Below are 26,821 nucleotides of genomic sequence, written 5' to 3'. Positions count from 1 at the left end.
TGGAAGAGCCCCACTTCTCACATGGACAACTGTATGTTGGCTGCTCAAGAGTGGGCAGCGAAAAAAAACCTATTTGCATATGCTCCACAAGGGAAAACAAGGAACATTGTTTACAACGAGGTGTTATAATCACAACAGCAACAAAGTATGTACATGATCACCTTCTTTTAAGAAACTTCATTGACTTTCATATATTTATATTGATATACATATATATACGTGTGTTTGGGTGCGTGTGTGTGTGTATACATATATATCTCTATATATAAAGATGAGAATGTGTGTCTGTCTGTCTGTGTGAATCCCTAAAACTCGAGAACTACACAACTCTCTTTAACAAACCCAGTGAAAATACATATATTTCATATGTCAAAGAAATTCAACCAATACATATAACACCAAAGTTAAAAACATTCCCAACAATTCCACAATCCCCAACCTCCAGAGCTATTGAAGAAACTGTTATCATCAACTGACCAAGATTCCTAACATTTGCAAAACAAAATTAGACAATATGACGCTGTACTACAGATGACATCATTTGGAACCACAAGAGATTTAACTGAGGCAGCATTCATCCAAACTTTCAAGATCCAACCTCAGATTTATCATCACATTGTCTCTCTACTACCTCTGTCAAATGAATCACCAAAATTGGCCTTTCATTATTTATAATCTGTACCTGTTTGTTTGGTTATTAAATAAAATACACAAAACGTGTTTCTGAATTACATGTATTTACTTTATATACATATGAGTTGAAAACTTTCTTCTAGCATTCCACTTAATATCTATGTTCCATGCTGGCATGGATTGGAGAGTTATTAATGTAGAAATATGGTATTGTAGCTACTAACAGTTGAGGGTTGCGTAGTCTAGACAGCGTTTTTAGATTTCATTATTCTCTTTAACCCGGGCAACGCCGGGTATTTCTGCTAGTATATATATATATATATATATATATGTGTATAATAATAATGGTAATAGTAATAGTAATAATATTTTATAAGCAATCACTGCGTAATGACTAAAGAAAATAGTCTAATATTGGGCCATATAAGCCCTTGATAGAAAAAAAGAGGGCTTATATGCCTCAATATTAGACTACTTTCTCTAGTCATTACACAGTGATCACTTATAAGCTATAAGCTTATAAAGTATTATTATTATTATTGTTTACAGAATTGTAAAAATCAACAGTGCTTATCAAAAACCATCATATATATATATGTATATTATATATATATGCATGTACAATACTTATAAACAGAAGCTTTTATATGCATATTCAAAATGTTTTCCATAAATGAACTTAAATGATATATATATATATAAGAAAAGAGCATGGGCTTGAATTTGGTATTCCTTTATTTCATCTGTTACACAGGAAAAGGTCACTTGCAAGGCCTCCATGATGATGGGAAGACAATTTAGTCAAGCATTTTAGGTTGGTGGAAAAGAATGTAATCAAGTCAGAATTGGAAGCACATTGTGACCAGTGGTGTATAACAGCATTTGATGGTCTATTTGATACTGTGACATAGAAATACCAAGTTCAAGCCCAAGTTCTTTTCTCTTATCATTGATGTGCTCTTTATGTTACACTAGTCATTACCTATTGCTATACTTCTGAGTAATGACCTAGTCAAGGTGACATAGATCCTTCAGCGGAAGCCTACAACAATGATCACATTGATATGCTCAACAGCAATGTTTTTTTTTTTTTCTTGAAACAAATTTTAATTCTATCTTTCACACACTCTCTCTCAACAACAACCTGTCATTATAGTGAAAGTCTGTGTTGCATCTATATGCTGAAAAACATACAGAAACACACACAAACAACATGTATTATATATAAACATACAGTTAGCTTTTTGAAGTCTGTTTTGTGTTGTGTTGATGACTTGCACATAAAATTCCCATGGTAACAACACTACCTATCTTTCACACAAACACACACTTTCTCACAATTATTCTCCTCCCCTTATAAATATGTTGTGACAAGGGTTATCTCCCCTTTCAATTCCTCTCTCTCCCTTTAATAGGTGTTGTGACAGACAAACAGTGATCAGCTTCTCTTTTATAATATAAGATTATACAGCTCTCCTCAGACCCCATTAAACTCTGTGATCACACAAAGACAGGAGTTTAATGTGGGTCACAATAAGAGCTGAAACTTTAGCAGTAAAATTGTTGCATCCAATTCTACTCTCTTACTTTCTCTCTCTCTCTATATATATATACATACATATATATTCACACACACACATCCGCATCATTTTTTAACAGTCACTTTTCCATGCTTCTGTTGGGTCAGATTTTCTATGGCCAGATGCCCTTCCTGTTACCAACCTTTGCTTGTTTCCTCAAAAAGTAATACTTCCCTATAGCTGGACATGTTTTCATGGAAGATTGGTATCAAATGACACTACTTGTGTGACAAGGATGTTTGTTTTCAACTATCATGTTATGTCAAGACTAGAAGACAGTCACCCAAATAAAAACATATATATACATAAAGAACTTCTCTCAGCTTCCATGTACCAAATCCACTCACAAGGTTGTGGTTGGCCTGGAGCTAAACTTGCTCAACATACCACTTGGTGGGACTTAAAATTGAAACCACATGGTTGAAATGCAAACTTCTTAAACCACACAGCCACATCTGCATCTTATGCTTATATATATATATGTACAAGGTACATTCCAGAAGGTTAGAGACGTTCATTAATTTTGAAGAAGTACAAAACTTTCATCTCCTTCAATGTAGGATCCTCTGACTTCAATACATTTGTCATAGTGCTCCAGCCACTTCATGAAGATCCCATGGAAGTCCTCCAAAATAAAAATATCCAGGATCCTTGTCACATCCACCTTCATCTTCTGTCTTGAAAACAACTGCCCATGGTTCTCCTTCAGCTTGAGGAACAACCAAATGTCACAGGGAGCAAAGTTTGGACAGTGGGGAAGGTGAGAGAGAGTTTTGATGCCCATCTCTGTCAAGTAGTTGATTATCAGGACGGAAATGTGGATTAGTGCAAGTGCCAATGACCATAGTAGGAGAGCTTTGGCCTTTTACAAAATCTCTTCCTGAACTCCCTCAAAATCTTCACAAAATACTCTTTGCTGATCATCTGGCCAGAGCGAACCCAGTAAATGTAGATGATGCCCTTGCTGTTGAAAAAGGGGATTATCGAGTGCTTCCCAATGGACTTGCTTTTCCTGACCATCTTGGATTCGGGGGAACTAGGATGCTTCCATTGGACACTCTGTCTCTTGGTCTCTGGATCATAACAGCAGATCCAGCTTTTGTCACAGGTCACCTGAGATTCAAGTACTCTTGGACTGGAGGTTAATGACCCTGCTATCACCAAAGCAACTTTTCCTTCTGTTATTCTAGGAACAAACTTTGTACATGTTGAGATCTTCATGAATAATTTGTTGTACAGATGCCACACCAACTCCAAATTGTATGTTTATTGTCTTTGATGTACAAAGGTCTTCATTCAGAAAATTGCAAAATTTTTCAACCAGTTTTTATGTTCTGACACCCCTCACTTTCCCCCACTTTTCATTGTCTCCCACTTCCTTTCTACTGTCCTTGAGCCTCTTGTGCTAGAGAAAAACAGATGTTCACAAGTTAATCCATAAGTAGTCTGGAGGATTTCATAAGTTTTCATAGCATTCTGCAAGCTAGTCAACTATCATAAGCAGTATTTACTAGGGTAAAAGTGTTCAAAGTGCTGTTACAGCCATCTCCTTCAATCTGATATACTAAAATTACAATGATTTGTCTCTCCTCTGTCTTAAAACATAAACTTCCTATGTGACAGGTGCACTAGAGTAGTACATACTGTGAACACACCAGATATAAACTCCTTTGATTGCCTGGATGTCTCACTAGAAGTAGTTAATAGCTTTTGTTACTGAGGAAATATAATTAACAGGGAGGGTTGTTGCTCTGAAAGTATAGTAGTGAGAATAAGAATGGGCTGGAGAAAGTTCAGGGGGCTACTTTACTGTTAGCAACAAAGGTCTTTTCCCACAGATCAAAGGGGAAATTGAAGGATACTTGTGTTTGAATTGCAATGCTGCATGATACTGAGACATGGGCTTTGAATGCAGAAGACTGGAAAGAAATGAAGTGAGCATGCTTTGTTGGATGTGCATGAACAACAGTATACATGTTTGGAGAGAAACACTGAGCATAAGAGGAATCAGGTGTAGCGTACAAGAAAGAAGACTGCACTGGTGTGGATATGATGTGCATGGATGAGGATAACTGCATAAAAAAAGTGCTGATCGTTTAATGTGGTTGGATTTCATGGAGGAGGAAGACCCGGGAAGATATGAGATGAAGTGGTGAAGGCTAATCTCAGGATCCTGTGCCTCATTGAGATGACAAAGAACTGAAATATCTGGCAGTATGAGGTTCTTGAGTAGACCCACCCATTTCAGGGAAACTGAGTTCTAGAAGCACCAGATATATTCTCTCCACCCATACATTACAGTGATTCATTCCATCCACCACCCAACGAAATCAAATTACCTCTGACCATGTGCAATGCTTGCCTCTTTCCTTAATACTCCTGCAGCCTACCCAAGCATGTCCTATTTCTTGTCCTTCCCCAGTTAACTATAGCATTACTATCCTGCCACTCTGCTCTCTTCTGCATCCCTCTATCTTCCTCAACTCATGACTTATCAGTTATCCACCCTTCGGCCCCACCCAATTTCTATAATTAGTTTGCTTTGCCATCACCTCAACTCCTACTCCCCATACAATCTTGCAAATCCCCACCCATCCCATCTACTCACCTTGTGTCTTGAGGAACCACCTAGACACTTCATCACCATAATCTATCTCATTGCAGCACCTGCAGACCATTTCTCTCCCTCACCTGATAAATATCAGCAGCTATGCAACTTCAATAGTGCTGGAGGCATGAAAAACAAACACTCAGGACTCACTCTAAAATGGTTGGTGTTAGGAAGAACACCCAACTGTAGAAACCATGCCAAAGCAGGCACTGGAGCACAGTGCTGTCCTTGGATCGTGTCAAACCATATATATATATATATATATATATATATATATATATATATATATATATATATATATATATATATACACACACACACACACACACACACATCAATATATTTGTATCAATCACTGACAGATAGACAGATATGGTGTCTGGTTAAGAAGTTTGCTTCCCAACCTTATGGTTTTGGGTTCAGTTCTACTTGGATAAATATCTTTTATTAAAGGTCTGTACCAAACAAATCTTTGAATGAATTTGGTAATCAAAAACTGAAACAAGCTTATCATATATACAAGTGTGTGTGTGAGAATGTGTGAAGGTGTGTTTTTTTTTTATATCTCCTTGTCTTGGCATCACACAATAGTTGTAAAACAACTATTGTTGTCATACAAGCATTATCCTTTGTTTCCAAACTTCAAAGGAAACATGCCCAGCTCTAGAGAAATATTACTTGAATTGGAATCAGGAGGCTTGGTGACAGGAAAAGCACTCAGCCATAGAAAATTTGCCTAAACTAATTCCATTTGAGTCATGCAAGCATGGAAATGTGGACATTAAAATGATGATGGTGATGTAGATACATGTGTGTGTGTGTATGGAAGTTTACATTCCACATATCCTTGCACGATGGTGCTTGAGCAAAACTGTAATGTCATGTCTATATTCCTTGTAAACGATACATTCTGCAGTTGTAATTCTATACTTGTGAAGACCAGTGGAATTTTTTTTAAACCCCTTACTTGAAAAAAAACAGATACGGGTTGGTGACATGATGGGTATCTGGCCATAAAGTACTGTCTCATCTTCCAGCAACCCATACCAGTATGGGAAAGCAGATGTGACACAAATGAAATGTACGTATCACTGTGTCATGTTTATCAGCATTGTTTTCATTTATATCAAAGCCTAACTTAACAATTCAATAAATATAGATTGATAAAGTAAGTACTGGGTTTGATGTAATTGACTAAAACCCATAGAAACAGTGTCCTAATTTAGTAAAAGGATAAAACAATGTATGGTTTCTTTTATTACTATACACATATATTGGTCAACACTAACTGTTCTATAGTATTTTAATCATAAATAATATCAGATGTTGTTTTATTCATGTCATGTTATCTTCAGACAATGTTCATATTTCCACAATGCTTAAAGTAAAAGTTTTACCCTTGAGTAGAACAAACTGTTTCAGATTTCACAGTTATCTTTTCAGAAATTTTTATGGCTATCACTTTCTTCTAAAGGTCTATTTATTTGTAATGTTTAATGTCCACTCTACAATGCTAGGATTCGCACATGTCATAAAACTGACTTTTTCCTATCATAATATTCAACATAATATCTTTGGACAACAAAGCATGCCATCTCCTCAGCTTGAAGCAATTTATGTTAAATATGAATGTATTTCTTAAAAAATAAATTTTCCCAATATAATGATACTCTATTTAGCTCAATTCCTAGAATCAATATATTCAGGAAACATTTTCCTGTCAATACAACAATGCTGCTAGATTGTATTTTCAATATAAATCATTTCCATAGGCTGTAGCTCCAACGCATCATCAGATTTAACAAAACCCACTTGCTGGTTGCCCTTAGCACAATTCATCTGTTGCAAACATTAAAACCATTCTCTCACCACCAAGATTTTTCCTCCAGATGTTCTAGCTAGAACATCAGCCACATTTGATTGGTGGTGGTGGTGGGGGGGGGGTGAATAGCTTATTTTTTAAAATGTTTAATTGAGCCATTTTCTTTAAAAGCATTTATGAAAGATTTCACAAAGGTGGAGTTTCTCTCCGATAGGAACCACATGACAGAAAATGTAAACAATCTTACAAGATCTCTAGCTGTTCATTAAACCAAATTTGCAGCCTGGGTTGTAGCTAATCAACATTGATTCTGTAAATGCCACAGAAAGAAATATACATAAAATCTCATTTCATTCTTCTTCTCATGGACGGATACCTATAATTATAATAGTCCATAACTATGGATTTTCTCTAATGTGAACCATTTTATGCCTAGTTACACCATATCTTCTAGAGAATGCTTTACCACATATGTCACAGCGGTATGGTCTCTCTCCAGTGTGGACCATTTTATGTTGTTTCAAATCACCATTATATGAGAAAGTTTTACCACAAATTTCACACTGGAATAGTTTCTCCCTTGTATGAACTATTTTATGTCTTGTTATGTCACTACTACTTGCAAATGTTTTACCACAAATATCACAGTAATAAGGTCTCTCTTCTGAGTGAACCATTTCATGTCTCTTCAAATGTACATTGCATGAATAACCTTTACCACAAATTTCACAGCGATACGGCCTATCTCCAGTGTGAATAGTTTTATGCTTTTTTAAATTAAAATTAGATGAAAATTCTTTCCCACAAAATTCACAGTCGTATGGTTTCTCTCCAGTATGAGTTCGTTTATGTCTCCTTAAATTACTGTTGTTAGAGAATGTTTTATCACAAATATCACAGCAGTATAGTTTCTCTCCAGTATGCATCATTTTCTCTTTTAACAATAATTCCCTGGACGTTCACAATAACATAACAGCGTGTATCAACAATTCTAAAAATTGCTTTCATATAAATCTCGTATACCTTGACTGAATGACCTGTCACAATTTTCAAAGTAGGTGTTTTCTTTAGTCAGTGTGACATCTTCCTCTAGAAAGCCAGTTTCGAAAATAAAAATAATTCCTGAAATACAACAAGATCAATCTTAATATGGAGTAAATGAAACTTCAAGAATAAAAAATATATATATACTAACGCGAAATATTCACAATTTAGGGTAATTTAACAGTGAATAAAGCATAGATGATTTCCCAAACCCCTTCAATAAATTAAACACGAATACATACACACTGTATACTCCCATACACTGGAGCACCAATTAGTTGATATACATTCACAGGTAGAAAAGTGGTTAGAATTTGATTGTAAGTTTCATTGCTCACTAACATTCTAATTTATACAATGATCTTTTTTTGGCACTGTCATGGTATTAGCTGTCAGAAGTGAAAGTAGAACTGACAAGGAACGTTACTGCTGGTTTGAGTTGATTCTTTGGCTGCTGACTAGCCGGAGCTATCTATCTGTCTGTCTATCTCACTATCTATCTCTCTCTATCTATCTATCTATCTATCTATCTATCACTTGTTCACCTCTGTGTCCGTAGAATTTATCAAATTAGAAAACGCAAATTTAATATAAAAATATATTTTCTGAAATTGCATATTATTTAAAATATAATTTTCAACAGAGAGAATTTATCAAAATAGAAAACAAATGAAGTTTGAAGTTTAAAAATAATAGGATCGACCACTCACGACTAGCCCTGCTCGGACGCGCGACTGCGCGTTCGGGACCATGGATATAGGTGTCGAATTTGTTCCAATAACTTTCGAGTGATAGATAGATAGATAGAGAGAGAGAGAGAGAGACAGAGAGAGAGAGAGAGACAGAGAGAGAGACAGACAGACAGACAGACAGACAGATAGCTCGCTCCGGCCAGTCATGGTATTAGCTGTCAGTAGCCAAAGAATCAACTCAAACCAGCAGTAACGTTCCTTGTCATATTTTTCTACTTTCACTTCTGACAGCTGACAGTGCCCTTTTTTTTTTACCCGACAACAATATGTTTCATATTTTATCAACATATTTTTACGAGAAGGAAAAGAACATTAAAAGTATATAAGATCAAATTATCAACTACCTCACCAAGGAAAAGGAAAAAAGGAGTTGGGGGAATTAAGCAGCAGAAGAAAGAGTGGAGTGAGAAACGGGTTCTACACTCCGGACCAATGGCGTGTTTAGCCTCTCGCACACGATTGCCAAGGCGTTGCCGCTGAGAATGGCTAGTGACACTCGCTGCAGCAACTATCCCAACTTCGCAGTGCTCAGTTCTCAGACGGCGGCAGTCATCTCGATTTTTCAGAGGAAATCGGCAGTGCGGGGTCGAGAACACCTGAGGTCTCGATGGCGACCCGCAAAAACTGATAGCGGCCGGTCAGGCTCCTGTGTTTATTTACTTTTCTCTCCTCTATGTTACAGGCGACGATACCTGGGTTTGCAACCGATGCAGCAAGACTGGAGCCGAAGAACGTGTCGCAGCACGTTGCGTCCTAGATTAGGGACCTGCCTCCCACGTATGCAAAGAGGGTTATGCCGTCTATGTATTTATTCACAAGATAATATTATTGAAACGCACTTAAGTCGCAAGGTATCTTACCTTAACATACCGCCCCTCTGTCTTCTTTCTGCCTCTCCTTGAATACACCTAGGTTGTTATACATGTCCCTTCTATATCCTATATATACATATGCTGAAACTACGTAGTATATATGTTTAAAGTCGAGGCGATACCAATAATGTGACAACAGCATGGCATGACTGACCGGAAGTTGAAAACAAACTAACAGACGAAGACAAAATTAGCAAAACATGGTGATAAAGGGCACAATAATTGTTACAGACAAAAACAACATTAAATTATCCATACGTTAAATTTTTTGACACTGCTTTATTTTTTATAATCAATTTACGCCTGTCGAAATACAAGAAAAATTAATGAAGGAACTTTCAAGGGAGCTAACTCCTCTTCTCTTATAAAATGTTCTCTGAATTTCATGTTTCGAAAAATATTTCGCTGAAGTTTTTTAGTTTAATGATACTTTAAAACAAGTTTTCAATATCATTTTATTACTTTTTAACGAGTTGAAAACTCCAAAGTTTTACCAGTAAACCCGTGCTTCCATCGAGCACCCAGAAGCTAATATGGATGTATATAAATTCAAACTCTTCAGGTTAAACAAAATTACACACATTCACCTAAAACACCTAAAGCTAAAAGCACTCATCAATATCTGCAATTACTCGTGCCAACCCCACCAAATTGATACAACCTGGAAAATAGATCAAATATATATTTGTGTGTAATCACAATTTTAAAGCCCCACAAATAGTCATCAACAAATAGTGGTACACCCTTAAAAGGGCGACGAAAATAGAATCAGTATGGTTTAGCAAAGAAATAGCGATAGGAAAATATATATTAGAGGTAGACCTAGATAGAAACTTAAAAGAGGCCGTTAGGAAAGTATTCGTAACCAACGTGCTTGCGGCAAGAAAGGCTGCATTGTTAAAGTTAAAGCATGTGCACTAAGGCACAAGGAGGCGAAAAAGGTGAATGGACCCAAATGAGAGAGGTGCAACGGGGCATATACCCATTATGGTCTTCGATGGATCATAATGGGTATATGCTACTTGAGCTCGAGCAAATGTGTATGACTTAGCAGTTTTTCGCTCGACGAACTGAGATGAATGTTGAACGGAAATGCGATTTCAGTGTCCACATCAACGGCCTGCTGCACCTCTAGGTAAGGGGTGCGGATTGTTGCGAAAAGCCAATAACAACCGTAGAAATACGGGAAGTTATGATTGGCTGCACGGAGGGCTTGTGGTTTTGATAGTCTGCCCTACGAGTTTTACTTTTATAAGCCTGTCTTGTTTCGGAGGCCGCTTGGCAGATATCTACTGTAACTGGCAGCAGAAAGGAAGAATTTCTAATTCTGTGTTTTGAGGAACGGTGATACTGCTGAGAAAGAACCCGAACAAAGAAGGTGAATAAATAAATTTTAGGCCCATTTTCAAAACTATTATAGATTGCAGATTTCAAAACTTTGACTAAGTTGTTAGCGAAGAGGTTTGCGCTTGTCATCAAGGATCTGATTAGTGCTGCGCAAATATGCGCCATCCCAAGTAGGTCTATTCTTGACAACCTTACCTCATGCGATACATCATAGAAAGAGTGTGTAAAGAACCTGACATAGTTGGAGTCCTAATTAATCAGAAGCTTTAAATAAATTCAACAATACTTGTCAGCTGTTCTCATGTTGGCTGGTTTCAGTCCTGTCTTCTGCGACTGGATTATCACAATGTTCAGCTACATCTGCTGGGTACTTCAGGTGAATGGTCACTTATCAGAACTTTCTTGTATTATGCACTGGATCTTCACGATTTTCCCCTCTCTTCTCGTCTGCTTATACTAACTCTAGTCATTACTACGGAAACTGGGGACGCTAAGGAGCATTCTGCATGAACTAGAACGTGCTTCCAATAGGTGGTAGTAATTACTTTTTATAATTTATAGATCCAGGGGAAATTGTTGTGACTGAACTCTCCCAAGCTTCTGTTACATTGCAATGTCGATACTACTAAAGCAGCGCGGACCCGAACGCGCAGTCGCGCGTCCGCACTAGCTAGTCGTGAGTGGTCGATCCTAACCCTAACCCTAACCACGTATTCATTTGCACACGCGGGTTAGGGATAGGGTTAGGGTTAGGATCGACCACTCAAAACTAGCTAGCGCGGACGCGCGACTGCGCGTTCGGGTCCGCGCTGCTTTAGTAGTACCTGCAATGTCTATGTTCACAGACCTCTCTTTGAGCTAGCTCTGCGAACTATATTTTCATTCTTTTTTCTTTGATCATTTAAATAGTTTAATACAAAACCACATTAAATTACAAATCGTAAACAATAGTCATGTTTCTTCCATAATTTTGTACAAAAGAAAGACAACGAAAAGAAGGAAAAAGGAGAGAGGAGAAAAAATGAGGAAAAAAAACATCAATGCAGCGCCAAATGCTTCAGTCGGTCGCACACCACAAGGTTCAACGGAACATACTGAAGCAAGCCAGCACCCACGCAGTATTACCACGGGTGATGGCGAGGCTAAGACGTTGGAAAAGCTAAGCGTGAGCCGCCAACTACAAGAACTTCGCCGTTAGAACTTCATTACAGGCCGGAAGAAATGGTTCATTAACAGGTCCCGATACATAAGGATTTTGTTCCGTTCGGCTACGGAAGCAGTGAGCCTCCCATTTACTGCAGCATCCAGGATTTGAGAGGGAGCAAAGGGGTCACAGACTGTGACATCCCAGATGAGGCACCTACCTCTTACCTAAGCTTTTCATGGCAGTCGAATAACTCCAATTCAACAGAAATTTGAACACACCTATGGTAAAAGACTTTCTTGCCATCATCATCCGGTCTTTATTTATACACTGTCAAATGTGTCTTTCAGCATGTGATTTGTTGGTACCGAAGAAGGAAAAAAATATTTAAAAAATTTTGCCCGTAAATCTATTCTAGCATATTAAGTTCCTTCATAAAGGCTCCCTTGTTGATAAATAATAGTTATATTGGATGTTTTTTTTAAATTTCATCATGCGTTTGATATAAATTGGAGGAAGTAAATTATGATTGAAGGTGTTTCTCAATTAAATTGTGTTAGGGACTTTTAGCATGTCACCGGTGTCATTTTGACAAGGGAAGCATTGTTATTGACACCGTGTACTTAATATCCCAATGTTTTGTTCAGTTAATTGATTTATATTGTATAAACTCACAAAAAAAATTCTTTTAACAATAATAGATTGTATTCACACACACTTCTCAGTTTTTCAGAATTCCTTGTAACTTGATAATATGGAAGACGTTGATCACGTAGACACTTCAAATACAGCAGTTTTGAATGCTATAGATTCAGATACAAGGACATACAACAGTGAGAAATTTTTACATAGTGAAACATTTACTAAACAAAGATCATTACAGAAAAACATTACTGAATATTGTTGTGAGATTTGTAAGAAAAGATTCTCTTTAGAAGAGGAAGTCATCATACACAAAAAAATACACAACGAAAAATCTTACCAATGTGAAACATGCAGAAAATATTTTGTCAATAAGCGTTCTTTGACAAGGCATAAAAGAATACATACTGAAGAAAATCCCTGTCACTGTGAAATATGCGGGAAATCATTCTCTGTTAAGTCTAGTCTTGTAGTTCACAAACGTAGACACACTGGTGAACAACCATTTCAATGTGAAATTTGTGGGAAATCTTTTGTCGCTAACACTGATTTAACAAGTCATAAACGAATTCACACTGGAGAAAAACCATATCCATGTGAATTATGTGGGAAATCGTTTACCAATAACAGCAATTTACACAGACATGAACGAATACACACTGGAGAGAGAAAATGTTCCTGTGAAACATGTGGAAAATCTTTTGTCAATAATAATGATTTAAGCAGACATAAAAGAACACATACTGGAGAGAAACCATATTACTGTGAAATATGTGGAAAATCATTCACTAATGATTTTAATGTTGTCACTCACAAACGTAGTCACACAGGAGAAAAACCCTATAATTGCAAAATATGTGGAAAATCTTTTGCCAACAATAATGATTTAAACAGACACAAAAGCATACACACTGGAGAAAACCCTTTTAATTGTGAAATATGTGAGAAATCCTTTGTCAGTATTGGTAATTTAAACAGACACAAAAGTATACACTCTGGACAAAAACCCTATCCTTGTCAAGTATGTGGAAAATCTTTTGTTAATAATAGTGATTTAAACAGACATAAAAGCATGCATACTGGAGAGAAACCATATCACTGTGAAATTTGTGGAAAATATTTTGTGAGTATAGGTGATTTGAACAGGCACAAGAAAATACATACTGGAGAAAAACCCTATCCTTGTGAAATATGTGGAAAATCTTTTGTCCATAATAGCTATTTAACAAGGCACAAAAGAATACACACTAGAAAAAATCTGTATCACTGTGAAATATGTGGAAAATCTTACACTGATAATACAAGATTTATTATCCACAAACTTAGTCACAGTGGAGAAAAGCCTTACTCTTGTGAAATATGTGAAAAATCATTTGTCACTTTTTACGATAAAAAAAGACACAAACGAATACACCTTACAGAAAAACCATTTTGCTGTGATATATGTGGGAAATCTTTTATTCAAAATGCTCATCTTGTTATCCACAAATTTAGTCACACTGGTGAAAAACCTTATTATTGTGAAATATGCGGGAAAGCTTTTGCTAGTACTAGTCTTATGAAAAGGCACAAAAGAATACATACTGGAGAGAAACCTTATCCCTGTGATATATGTGGAAAATCATTCTCTGTTAAGTCTAGTCTTGTAGTTCACAAACGTAGACACACTGGTGAACAACCATTTCAATGTGAAACTTGTGGCAAATCTTTTGTTGATAATACTGATTTAACAGGTCATAAACGAATTCACACTGGAGAAAAACCATATCCATGTGAATTATGTGGGAAATCGTTTACCAATAACAGCAATTTGCACAGACATGAACGAATACACACTGGAGAGAGAAAATGTTCCTGTGAAATATGTGGAAAATCTTTTGTCAATAATAGTGATTTAAGCAGACATAAAAGAACACATACTGGAGAGAAACCATATTACTGTGAAATATGTGGAAAATCATTCACTAATGATTTTAATGTTGTCACTCACAAACGTAGTCACACAGGAGAAAAACCCTATCATTGCAAAATATGTGGAAAATCTTTTGTCAACAACAGTGATTTAAACAGACACAAAAGCATACACACTGGGGAAAAACTTTTTAATTGTGAAATATGTGGGAAATCTTTTGTCAGTGTTGGTAATTTAAACAGACACAAAAGTATACACTCTGGAAAAAAATCCTATCCTTGTCAAATATGTGGAAAACCTTTTGTTAGTAATAGTGATTTAAACAGACATAAAAGCATACACATTGGAGAAAATCCTTATCCTCGTGAAATGTGTGGAAAATCTTTTGTCAGTGATAGCTTTTTATGCAGACATAAAAGCAGACTCAATGGAAAAATAGTGTTTCACTGCGAACTGTGTGGGAAATTATTTCTCACTAATAACAGTAGAAAAAGACACAAACTTATGCACCTTACAAAAAGACCATTTCATTGTGAAATATGTGGGAAATCTTTTATTCAGAATTCTCATCTTGCTATCCACAAATTTAGTCACACTGGTGAAAAACCTTATCATTGTGAAATATGTGGGAAAGCTTTTGCTAGTACTAGTCTTATGAAAAGGCACAAAAGAATACATACTGGAGAAAAACCTTATCCCTGTGATAGATGCAGGAAATCATTCTCTAATAAATCTAGTCTTATTGTTCACAAACGTAGACACACTGGAGAACAACCATTTCATTGTGAAATTTGTGGAAAATCATTTGTTGATAATAGTGATTTAACAGGTCATAAACGAATACACACTGGAGAAAAACCATATCCATGTGAATTATGTGGTAAATCGTTTACCAATAACAGCAATTTACACAGACACGAACGAATACACACTGGAGAAAGAAAATGTTCCTGTGAAATATGTGGAAAATCTTTTGTCAGTAATAGTGATTTAAACAGACACAAAAGAATACATACTGAGTTATAAATTGGCTGTGAAATTTCCACTAGACTGGAAATCTTAACTGAAATGTAACAAACACTTTTTTGTCAAATCTAAACTTAAAATCCACCAAAAACACCTAGAGAAATATTTAGGGCAGTGAAATATGTCAGAAATTTATTTGAATTTTCATATTTTAGTCTAGAAATGTGTTTTTGTTTAAGGGAAATCTTTTCATTAAAAATATTTGGAAAATGCTTATAAACTTGACAAATGAATACATATTAGAAAAAGATCTGTATTAATGTGAAATATATAATAATTCATTTAGTCTAAATTAAGTCTACACTTCTGATTCACAGATAAATACAAACTAGAGAAAATATAAGTTGAAATATGTTGAAAATCATTCTCTCTGTGTCCTAGTCTTGTAATTTATAAACACACATTGAAGATCTATTCATAGATATTTGTTAATTAAGTTCCTTACTCAATCACAATTACGAGTGGAAAAACACTTTACAGAAGTGAAATTTGTGGTAAATTATTCAAAAGCCATGTTAAACATATATAAACTGGAGGATAATACTGTAGTGATCATGTATTGAAAACAATGTCTATAAATAAATGTTAAAAAGAAAACAAACTACTGAGAGATTCATGTAAAATCTTACTGATATTTGTTACAATATTTATTTCATCTGCCGTTATCTGAGTTCAAATTCCACCAAGGCCAACTTTGCCTTTCATCTTTTCAGGGTCGATTAAATAAGTACCAGTTATGCACTGGGGTCGGTGTAATTCACTGAATCCCTTTGTCTGTCCTTGTTTGTCCCTTCTATGTTTAGCCGCCTGTGGGCAATAAAGAAATAGATATTTTTACATAAGGCAGCGAGCTGGCAGAAACGTAAGCACGCCAGGCGAAATGCTTAGCGGTATTTTGTCTGTCTTTACGTTCTGAATTCAAATTCCGCCGAGGTCGACTTTTCCTTTCATCCTTTCAGGATCAGTAAAATTAAGTACCAGTTGCATACTGGTGTCGATCTAATCAACTGGTTCCTTCCCCAAAAATTTTGGACCTTGTGCCTATAGTAGAAAAGAATATTTATTTTTACATGTAAATTAAAATCATTTTACTGTAATATTTGTTGGATATTATTTTTTGGACAGTTGAATTAGTTGTTTTAACACAATTTACCATAAAAGACAACAACATTTTTTTATAAAACTGTTGCTGCATATAACTTGTACAAACCTAAAGATAGTGGCTTCCACATCTTGGTAAAACATGAGGTAGTCAGAACATTTCAATAGCTTGATCATAATAATAATAGTAGTCATCTTGAATAGAATTTTGCAGAACATTTTGATATTTCCAATATTTTGCTAGTTTAGGGCAGCGAACAAGCAGAACTGTTAGCAGGTCAGGTAAAGTGCTTAGAATTCCGCTGGGGTTGATTTTGCTTTTCCTTTTGGGGTCAATGAAATAAGTACCAGTTGAGTACAGGGGTCAATCTAATTAACTCCCCTCCAAAAAAAAAATTGCTGGCCTTGAGTCAAAATTTGAAACCAATATTTTGCTGGTTTATACTGTTACACATGCTTAGATGCTGGTTTCTTGCCTACACATTTTTCTTTATTTGTTGCTGGCGTTAAGGTCAATTCTGCTAACTCCATTCTCAGTTATTTTGAATAAATATTGCTAGGACTGTTGTATCACGAACAAAGATTCAGTCTGAGAGACTGTTATCTTTTAACCATATAAAGACACCAATTCATAGCTACTTCAAGCTATAACAGTAAATAAATTGTAATAGCAGAAGAGGAAGATGAGTTCATAACTGCTGTACTTCGGTGAGGATTTACAACCCACTGCTATTGTAGCTGTTTTATTGTCTCCAGTTCATTCAGTATGAAATGGGACACATTCTCAGTGTGGATCTAGATTGTACCAAATTCTTAGCTCAAAATATTCATGGCATTCTATTCTGATGTATCATGATTTAAAACTTGCTGGAGCACAGCCTTGTAGGGTCTTTAGTGAAACAAACCACCCTAGTACTTATTTTTAAGTTTGATATTTATTCTATTGGTCTCATTTGCCAAGCTGCTAAGTTACAGGGATGTAAACAAACCAACATCAGTTGTCAAGCATAATTGATATGGCTGAGATATATATTTGTCAGTACATTTTCACATTTTCACACTATTATCAGCAGGTCACATTCACTCTTTCTTTGCTGTGGATGTGTAGTGAGTGCTTTTACGTGCCACTGGCATGAATTAATCATGCATTATCTTGTAGCTTTGGGATACTGTCTTGCTCAGTAATGAGGAAGAGATAGCAGTTCTCTAGGCCACTAAGATAGAAACAAGAAATTGGAAAGGTCAAACCTTAAACATGGTGATATAAGGAACGAAAGAAATAATTGAAGAATTGCCAGAAATAATAGCATTTGACAATATCGAAATGGTAGTCAGAGTAGAGGGCACGACCCCCCCAGATGCTACAAGTGTGGCCAGAAAGGTCACACTAGAGCAAACTGCCCTCTACAAGACAAAAGGGGAAAGGAAGAACTGACAAGAGAAAAAGAAAAAATACTACCACTACCAGCAGCAGAAATAGAAGAAGGCGAATGGGAGATGCCTGGCAAGAAAAGGAAACGAAAAAGGAAGAAACTAGGTAAAACAAATACAGAACCCCACCCACTCCCTCCAACACGCATACAAATACATTCAGATACAAGCCATTCAACCTCCCCACCTCCCGAAAAGAAGTAACTATGCGATCATGTATGACAATACCAATGAGGGTCTGTGTGAAGAAATAAAAAAGTGGAAAAATTTAAGATCGGTGGACACTTGCAAATTCGACAATGTGCAAGGGTGGCATTGCTGCTTGTTGCTAAACGAAGATCAGAAGAAAAAATTCAAAGGCAGATTTAAAATGTGGGAAGTGGAACTAGACATTGAAAAGTTACCATGGAACATGGATTACATGCAACTACTAAAGGAGTACGGGTTCGACATCTTTGAAGGCACCAAGTACAAAAAAAAAAAATGAAGTAACTCAGAGGTGGGGCTGAGAAAACTTTCATTTCTTCTCTCATTTTCATTTTGTCATTCATTGTAACATACGCTTTTGGTTCTTTTTCTTCTTTCATTGTTTTTTTAATTTGTTCGATTTTAAGTTATTTTTTCAAAGCTATAATAGGAGTGACAAGGAGCATATTAAGCATATTTTGCTTTATGAGTTCAATAAAGGCAACAACGCAATGGAAAGTGTGAGGAATATTAATGCAGTATATGGGGATCGGACAGTAAACGTAAGCCAGTGTCAATGGTGGTTCCAGAAATTCTGAGCCGGTAACTTCAGCCTGTACTCTACACAAGCCTCATTGTGGAAGATCTGTAGAGTTCGACAAGGACGTCCTGCAAACCCTGGTGGAATAAAATCCCATTGTAACTGTTGAGGAACTAGCAGAGAAGCTTGGATTTGGTCATTCAACCATTCATCGACATCTGTATGCCACTGGAAAAGTCAGCAAATTGGATCAATGGGTTCCTCACAAATTTTCTGAGTCTAATTGCATGCAGAGAGTGAATGCGTGCTCTACTTTGCTGTCACATCTCACGAATGAACCTTTTTTGGACCGAATAGTGACTGGTGATGAGAAATGGGTTCTCTATAGAAATGTCAAGCGCCGATGACAGTGGGTAGGGAAAGGAGAAACACCGACACCCCAGGCTAAAGAAGGTCTTCACTCATGTAAGGTGTTGTTATCTGTTTAGTGGGATATGAAAGGTTTAGTCCACTTGGAACTCAAACCAAACGGTAACAAAGGAGATCTACTGCGAGCAGCTTGAGCAGTTTAAGTCAGTGCTAGATGAAAAACGACCATCTTTGGTTTTGAGACGGAAGGTGTTCTTCCATCAGAATAATACTTGGCCATATACAGCAAGGATGACATTTCAAAGGCTGGAGCAGTTTGAATGAGGAAACAATGCCCCCACCCACCATATTCGCCGGACATTGTCCCCATCTGATTATCATTTATTCCGCAATCTCCAGAATCATTTGGATGGAAAAAATATGAATTCTGTAGACGAGATCAGAACAGTACTGGAAGAATTTTTCCGTCATGGACAAGTGAATTTTGGAAGAGCATTGTAGAAAATGAACGAGAATATATTTTAGATTAAAAAAGAACTTTGTGTATCTTAATTTTGAGAGATAAAAGAAATTTTTAAAAAGCCCACATTATTTTTGGGATAACCCTGTGTGCGTGCGCGCGCCTATGTGATAATTTCTCTTAAGCATAGCGATACTAATAACCAGTTGTTAGAACTCAATACGAGTACAGAGTGTAATGTTAATTATTAAATGACACGGGAGCAGGGATCACATAATCTACTTCATTAACTTACATCTGTTTCTGCTATAAGAAACAGTGCACTCAGAGCCGAGTGCTTGTGCAACATCTTATAGCTTCCTTGAAACCATTATATACACAAACACACACACGTAGGTAGGTATGGATGTATGGTTATGAATGCTCATTGATCAGATCACTGTACATTTATATTTAATTAGTGGCTATTCGTTTTGAATTTTCGATTCCCAGACCGGGCGCTGTGAGTGTTTGTTGAGCGAAAACACCTAAAGCTCCACGAGGCTCCGGCAGGGGATGGTGGCGAACCCTGCTGTACTCTTTCACCACAACTTTCTCTCACTCTTACTTCTGTTTCTGTTGTGCCTGTAATTCAAAGGGTCAGCCTTGTCACACTGTGTCACGCTGAATATCCCCGAGAACTACGTTAAGGGTACACGTGTCTGTGGAGTGCTCAGCCACTTGCACGTTAATTTCACGAGCAGGCTGTTCCGTTGATCGGATCAACTGGAACCCTCGACGTCGTAAGCGACGGAGTGCCAACAACAACATTCGTTTTGAATGAAATATACGCCAAGACGAAGTTGTTTGATCTCTAGTGAACGCGATCCGGCAAACTATAATACTGTTGCATTTATTTTTATTATCGAGAACTACTCTGTCGAATCTTTTATTCCCACCCCCATCACATTTTTTAAGATGCAAGGGCACAATTTGAAAGGAATTTGGCTGATACTTTTATAGGGTTTCAGATCCTCTGTCGTTGATACGTAATAAATATGTTGAACCATGTTTTATAATGAGTTGAACATAACTGACGGTATTTTGAATGTATTAAATTATGTTAGGAACTTTTAACCTATGTCACCGGTCTTATTTTGTTGAGCGAAATATTGTCACTGATACCGCTTACTTGATTGTAATTAATTCAGTCAATTCAATTGTATCATGTAAACACAGTATCATGAAATCTATGAACCATAATAGATTATTTTAATAGACATTTCGTAGTTTTTTTTTTTGTTTAAGAATTCCTCGAGAACTAATATGGAAGACGTTGATCGTTTGGACTCTTCAAACATGACAGTTTTAAATAATGTAGATTCAGTCATGCAGACACACAGTGAGAAACCTTTACATAGTGAAACATGTACTATACAAAGATTATTACACAGGAATGTTAGTGAATATCATTGTGATATTTGTAGGAAAACATTCCCTTCAGAACAAGAAGTCTTCACACACAAAAAAGTACACAATAAGGAAAAATCGTTTCACTGTGAAATTTGTGGGAAATCATTTATTCAGAATTCTCATCTTATTATTCATATACGTAGTCACACTGGAGAAAAACCCTTCCACTGTGAAATATGCGGGAAATCTTTTGTTAATAACAGTATTTTAAAGACGCACAAAAGAATACATACTGGAGAAAAGCCTTATCTTTGTGAAATATGTGGGAAATCTTTCCCCTCAAACAGTAGTTTAACAAGTCATAAAACAATGCACAATGGAGAAAAACTCTTCAACTGTGAAGTCTGCGAAAAGTCTTTCATGAAGAACTCGAATCTTATTATCCATATACGTAGTCACACTGGAGAAAAACCGTTTCACTGTGAAATATGTGGGAAATATTTTGTCGATAGTAGCTATTTATCAAAACACAAAAAAATACATACTGGAGAAAAACCTTTCCACTGTGAAACATGTGGAAAATCATTTATCACTAGCAGTCTCTTAAAAAGGCACAAAATTATACACACTGGAGAAAACCCGTTTCATTGTGAAATCTGTGGGAAATCGTTCAATGTTAATTCTCATCTTATAGTTCACAAACGTAGTCATACTGGGGAAAAACCATATCATTGTGAAATATGTGGCAAGTCGTTCGTCGATAAGAGTAATTTAACAAGACACAAAATAATACACAGTGGAGAAAGACCTTTTCATTGTGAAATCTGTGGTAAATCATTCTCTGATAATTCTAATCTTGTCGTTCACAAACGTAGACACACTAGACAAAAGCCTTATCATTGTGAAATATGTGGGAAATCTTTTCTCACCAAGAGTCACTTAAAAAGACACAAACAAATGCAAACTAGAGGGAAGCCTTTTATTTGTGAAGCATAAAAATCGCTTTGCTGCAAATCGGAACTAATACTAAACCAACAAGTACACCAAGAAAAACATTTAGCATGATGAAATATTTTGTGACTTCTCATATAATAGTCTAGAAATGTGTTCTTGTTTGAGAAACAACATTTCATTAAAAATATTTGTGAATTACAAACTTGTTGACAAATGAATACACAGACAAAAATCTGTACTAATGTGTGAAATATACTGGAATTCATTCAGTGGTAACTGACCATAACACTTCTAATTCACAGGTGACTACAGATTAAAGAAAACAAGTATGAAATATGGGAAACATTTTGTGTTCTTGTGTATTCCACAAATAGACGCCAGAAAAAGATCTATTTGTAGTATTATACAGAGGTTCAATCTGGTATTGTGACTGGAAAAACACTTCTCAAGTGTGAAATTTGTGGTAAATTTTCTCGTTTAAAAGCCATGTTAAATATATATAGGAGGAAATTGAGATGATTATCGAAAACTTTGTAAACAGACGTATAAAACAAAACAAGAAATTACTGAGGAATTCATGTAAAATCTTTTTAATGATATTTGTTAAAAATTATATTTATGTGTAAATCCAAATCTTATAATATTTATTAGATATTATTTTGGTGGCAGGGGCAGTTAAATATTATTTTACAAAATCGATTACTACAGAAAACACTATGAGAAACTAGTGTTTAATAAAACTGCTTCCATACTTAACTTGTACGAGCTTAAAAATAGTGTGTCTAGTAACCTGAGACAGTTAAGTAACTTGGTTTTAGTGATAATGCTCATATAACTTCTCAAATAAAATTCTGCAGGCCAATGGACGTTTTGATATTTTTTAGTCATTTGTTCAATGTTGTCATCTATGCTTGCATAGTGGCTGCCTAGCAAAGACCAACTCCATTCTTGCCATTATAAATTATTTTGAATAGCTATTGCCAGAAGAGCAATATTACAGGCAAAGATTAAATGAATGACTATCATTATACCTTATAAAAAGATCAATCCCTTGTCCTAAGTTATAATAGTTGCTGAATTGCCATAGTTGATGAGAAGATGGGTTTAACCCTGTTGTACTACCAGCTGCTATAGCTATTATATTATATAGCTCAAGTTCATGATAATCTTTTACATCTTCAAGAACTTCAGATGTTTAGTTGGCACTCAGTTTGGTGTGAGACTCAACTTGTGGAACTGCAGATTCTACCAAAGTCCATGAAACTAATTGTAACACCAAGTACTACTGGCACTTCATTATGATATATATCAATATATATAATCTTTGGGGTCATATCATATATATAGCTCTACCATTATTATCAGAATAATTTTTCTCTAATTGTCTCATTCACTCAGGTTAACTGCAATTGATAACTACACTTTTCTTTCCCTCTGCAGGATTGTTAAGATTGATAAAAAGATTAAAAGTAGAATAGGCAAGTAGGGCACAGAGAATGTTACTAATTTATTGTCTAAGAGTATTGTTAAAGTTATGATATATCTTCATTTGCTATTCAACATATTAACTTGCATCAATTAAACTTGTTAGTAGTTCATATTTCAAATCATTGGTTCTCTGTGATAGATAATGCTATTCGCCATTTTGATATATGGAAATAAACTCATATTAATATTACTAAAATTGATAGATTAAATTAAGCTGGCAGAATTGTTGGCACACCAGGCTAAGCAATATTTTGTCCGTCTATGTTCTGAGTTCAAACTCCATCAGGATCAATGTAAGCCATTCAAAATTATATTCAGTTTTCTCCCTTCAACTGATCAAGAATTTATAAACTAGAAAATATTGTGTCTGCTTCACTTTGGATCATAATAGAAACTTAATCTCTTTAATAACTTCACACTTTTGTAGTAATGTTTGATAAACCACAAATGCTTGCCATATATTCAAAGAAATTTAATTCTCTTGATGTTTATTTTCTGATACTGAAACTGTTTTGTTGTCTAAACCAATCTTAAATCTACATATAATAAAATAACAACCTTTTGAAAAAGATATCACTTTTACTGAAGATAATGTTAAGCTTTATTCTGAATACTTACAAAGAATAAACCAAATACTTAAATGTAGATGTTGGTCATAAGACAAGGGGAAAACATCTCATAAATCTCACAATATTATAAATGTAATAGAATTTCATGAAATATATTTTATGAAGTTAACATTTTTATATCACTTCAATCTCTCTTGTTGGCTTTAATAACACAGAAAGGTGTCACACCCAAATGCTGGTGTAGCAATAGCTTTGTAGACTGCTTCTAGCAAAGATGTTTTAAAGAGGAGAGGTTTCATATTGATGGACTAACAAAGGTGAAATTTACACAGAGTTATAGCAAACTTGATTGTGAAGAACACTACTGATGTCATGCTAGCGAGACAAGTGCAGAAATACTTATCTAGGAACAAGCTCCAATACTTGGCATTTGTTGACCTGGAAAAAACCTTTGATGGGGTTCATACTTTCACATCTGGCTGTTGCAAAAAGCAATAAGAGCTGGTGGATGGTTTGTGAGAGATGTACAGAAGTGCTGTCAATAAGGTACAACAATGAATTTAGAATGCAGATAGGGATCCATCAGAGCTCTAGCAAAGTTTTAGTGATGCTCCATGATGGTGAGAAGGTTTATGATGACCAGAAAGAAATAAAGCAAACATACTCCACTGAATGTGTGATATCAGAATGCATGAGCTACACCCCAAATGAGCTGAGAGTAAAACTAGATATAAATGGACTTAACATAAAATTGAAAAGTTAAGGAAGAACATTGGGATGTGTTATTAAAAAAGAGCTTGTATATTTTAAGATTACTGAAAAGAGGTGTAGTAATGTATTCCAATTTGTATGCCAATTAACTGAGGTGATTATGTATCTATGAGAATTGAATCCAGTCACATAAGTCATTTTTGAGAGACTAAAATATTTTCTCGTTATTTCAAACAGAGCCTGAAGTTATATTATTGTATCAGTTTTTCAACAAAACTATCTCATGTATTTTATTGTGTCTGGGAAGAGTCATTATCTTTTAATGCCTTATTATTTAACACACCAGTTCGATTTCCACTCATTTACTTATTTATTTTTTCTAAAATTTTTGTTGTGTCTTGCAACCTTTTCAATAGTCATTGACTCTCTCATATATTCTCTTCAGTTAATTTCACTAAACATCAGTGACATCTACTATATAACATCTTATAAGAGATGTTTCCCCACAAAATTACTAGATTACACTTTATACAACTATTGTGATAATGGCTCTGATAATCTGTTAGCAAATAACACGCGTTGACTTTAAGCTCAGCTTCAAAATCTGTTTTGAAGTTGTTTCCAGTGTTATTACACTCAGGTGATGGTGAGCAGCCACATTGTGTTTATATCTTGGTCTTGGTCTACAAGAAGAACCCCTCCCTCTCATTTCAGTACTCGGAATTAATTCAACACTCATCAGTTTCACTTTGCTGTAATCTCTACCAGTGTTGAGTCAACCCATCATGTGGTACCTACATACAGCAAAATGGACAGTGGAATTATATGGAAACAGGACAGTATTTTTACAGTTGATTCTTCAGATAATTGCTTAGTCTTCTATTTACTCAGTTCTCAGTATGATTAAATGATAAAATTATAACTAGAGACATGCACACTCCATTCAATTATTCATCAAAGAGAAGCATTTTTGAGACATCCCTAAAACATAGTATTACTGTGGGTGATGGTGAAGCTGAAGTACTGAAACAGTCAGGCACTGTCCCAAGCATCATCTTAATGCATAAGGCTTCCTTGTCAGTGGCCCAGCAATTCACATCTCAAAAGCCAGATTGAATTTGCTGACAAATTACATTGTTTTAGTGCCTTATTTCATCCAGTTACTGATATTGTAACCCTCACCTCCATCACAACATTAAGGATGTGTGATGGAGCAAATGTACTGCTAACTGCAGTGTCTGTATGAAGTATCTGCTTCAAACCCAAGGGTTAAAGAGTGAGTCCATCAAGCCTCTTCCTATTATCTCTTGACAATCCCAATGACTCTATAGTTGAGACAATATTTATCCTGGTTTAGGGCTCATTTAATGATCAAGTTTATCTTGATGCCACAACCAATATTACCTACATCAAGTCTCTATAATAATTCATGATGACCTCCAGTATCAAGGGGCTTACCACACTGATATTCTTCAGATGAATTAAGTCAAAGTACAAACATTCTAGTCTAACCTGGAAGGTGAGAGTGACTTGAAAAGGAGGATATTACAATATTGATGAAGGGGCAGAAATAATTTTATATTTGAAACCAACAGAAAAAAAGATATGTGATAAAAACAAAAATAAACAATTCTCTTGAAGCTACTAAAGGGAAGATAATCCTTATTCCAGATATCCAAATTATAAAATTCAAGGACATGAAAGAACATTTGCACAGTATTAAAAGCATCATTTGTAGATTTATTTTATTTTTAGATATAACTATTGTTTTATGCTATTTATTTTTCAGGTGTCTGTTATTTATATGGCCTTGATGAAAAGTGAACATTTACACCTACATGTGTTAGCTGCAATCAAAGTCTATGTTTTGTTAAAGCTGACTATTTGCTAGCGTATAAGACCCCCGCCCCCTATTTTACAAGTATATTTAATAAAAAAAAAAAAGAAATTTAGTATGCTTCATCATACACTTATTAAAAGATACCTTAAAATGGTTTGTAGGGGTAAAATATATGGTTCTATGCATGTAACTATAATATTGTAACAGTACATTTGAATAAAGTACAAAATCTTACATTTATCATAAATGTTATGGGAGTACTATATTTGAACTTTATCTTCTTTCAGGTCAAGTGCATAGTTGCTTATATTTTTATCAAAAGAATTGCCATAGAGGATATAAAATTTATATTTTGGGTTGACATTTTTTTTTGTGTAACGGCAGTCAGCTGCAA

At 35.5% G+C, this 26,821-nt stretch overlaps 3 protein-coding genes across 3 annotated transcripts; 2 read left to right on the top strand and 1 right to left on the bottom strand.

Annotated features, from left to right (window-relative positions):
• Positions 1-6,032: 6,032 nt before the first annotated feature.
• LOC106871467 (uncharacterized) lies at positions 6,033-9,476 on the bottom strand. The gene is made up of 2 exons (XM_014917940.3): positions 9,303-9,476; positions 6,033-7,768 (listed from the first exon to the last, which is right to left on the bottom strand). The coding sequence occupies exon 2, from the start codon at positions 7,573-7,575 to the stop codon at positions 7,045-7,047; it is 531 nt and encodes a 176-aa protein (XP_014773426.1). The 5' UTR covers positions 7,576-7,768; positions 9,303-9,476; the 3' UTR covers positions 6,033-7,044.
• A 3,083-nt stretch (positions 9,477-12,559) lies between these two features.
• Positions 12,560-16,013, top strand: LOC106871459 (uncharacterized). The gene has a single exon (XM_052968911.2). It carries the CDS (start codon positions 12,560-12,562, stop codon positions 15,383-15,385), a length of 2,826 nt encoding a protein of 941 aa, XP_052824871.1. The 3' UTR covers positions 15,386-16,013.
• A 2,155-nt stretch (positions 16,014-18,168) lies between these two features.
• Positions 18,169-26,535, top strand: LOC106871464 (uncharacterized). Its single transcript, XM_089353751.1, has one exon. It carries the CDS (start codon positions 20,779-20,781, stop codon positions 21,859-21,861), a length of 1,083 nt encoding a protein of 360 aa, XP_089209877.1. The 5' UTR covers positions 18,169-20,778; the 3' UTR covers positions 21,862-26,535.
• The last annotated feature ends 286 nt before the right edge of the window (positions 26,536-26,821 follow it).

Source organism: Octopus bimaculoides, chromosome 6 (genome assembly GCF_046866305.1).
Source record: "Octopus bimaculoides isolate indiv1 chromosome 6, ASM4686630v1, whole genome shotgun sequence".
Classification (NCBI taxonomy): domain Eukaryota; kingdom Metazoa; phylum Mollusca; class Cephalopoda; order Octopoda; family Octopodidae; genus Octopus; species Octopus bimaculoides.
The sequence above is the reverse complement of the archived record's forward strand: the minus strand, read 5'-3'. Positions and strand labels throughout refer to the sequence as shown.

What these genes read in the sequence shown, in the direction of transcription:
- LOC106871467 (XM_014917940.3), bottom strand. Translation starts at nt 7,575, where the DNA reads ATGATGCATACTGGAGAGAAACTATACTGCTGTGATATTTGTGATAAA.
- LOC106871459 (XM_052968911.2), top strand. Translation starts at nt 12,560, where the DNA reads ATGGAAGACGTTGATCACGTAGACACTTCAAATACAGCAGTTTTGAAT.
- LOC106871464 (XM_089353751.1), top strand. Translation starts at nt 20,779, where the DNA reads ATGGAAGACGTTGATCGTTTGGACTCTTCAAACATGACAGTTTTAAAT.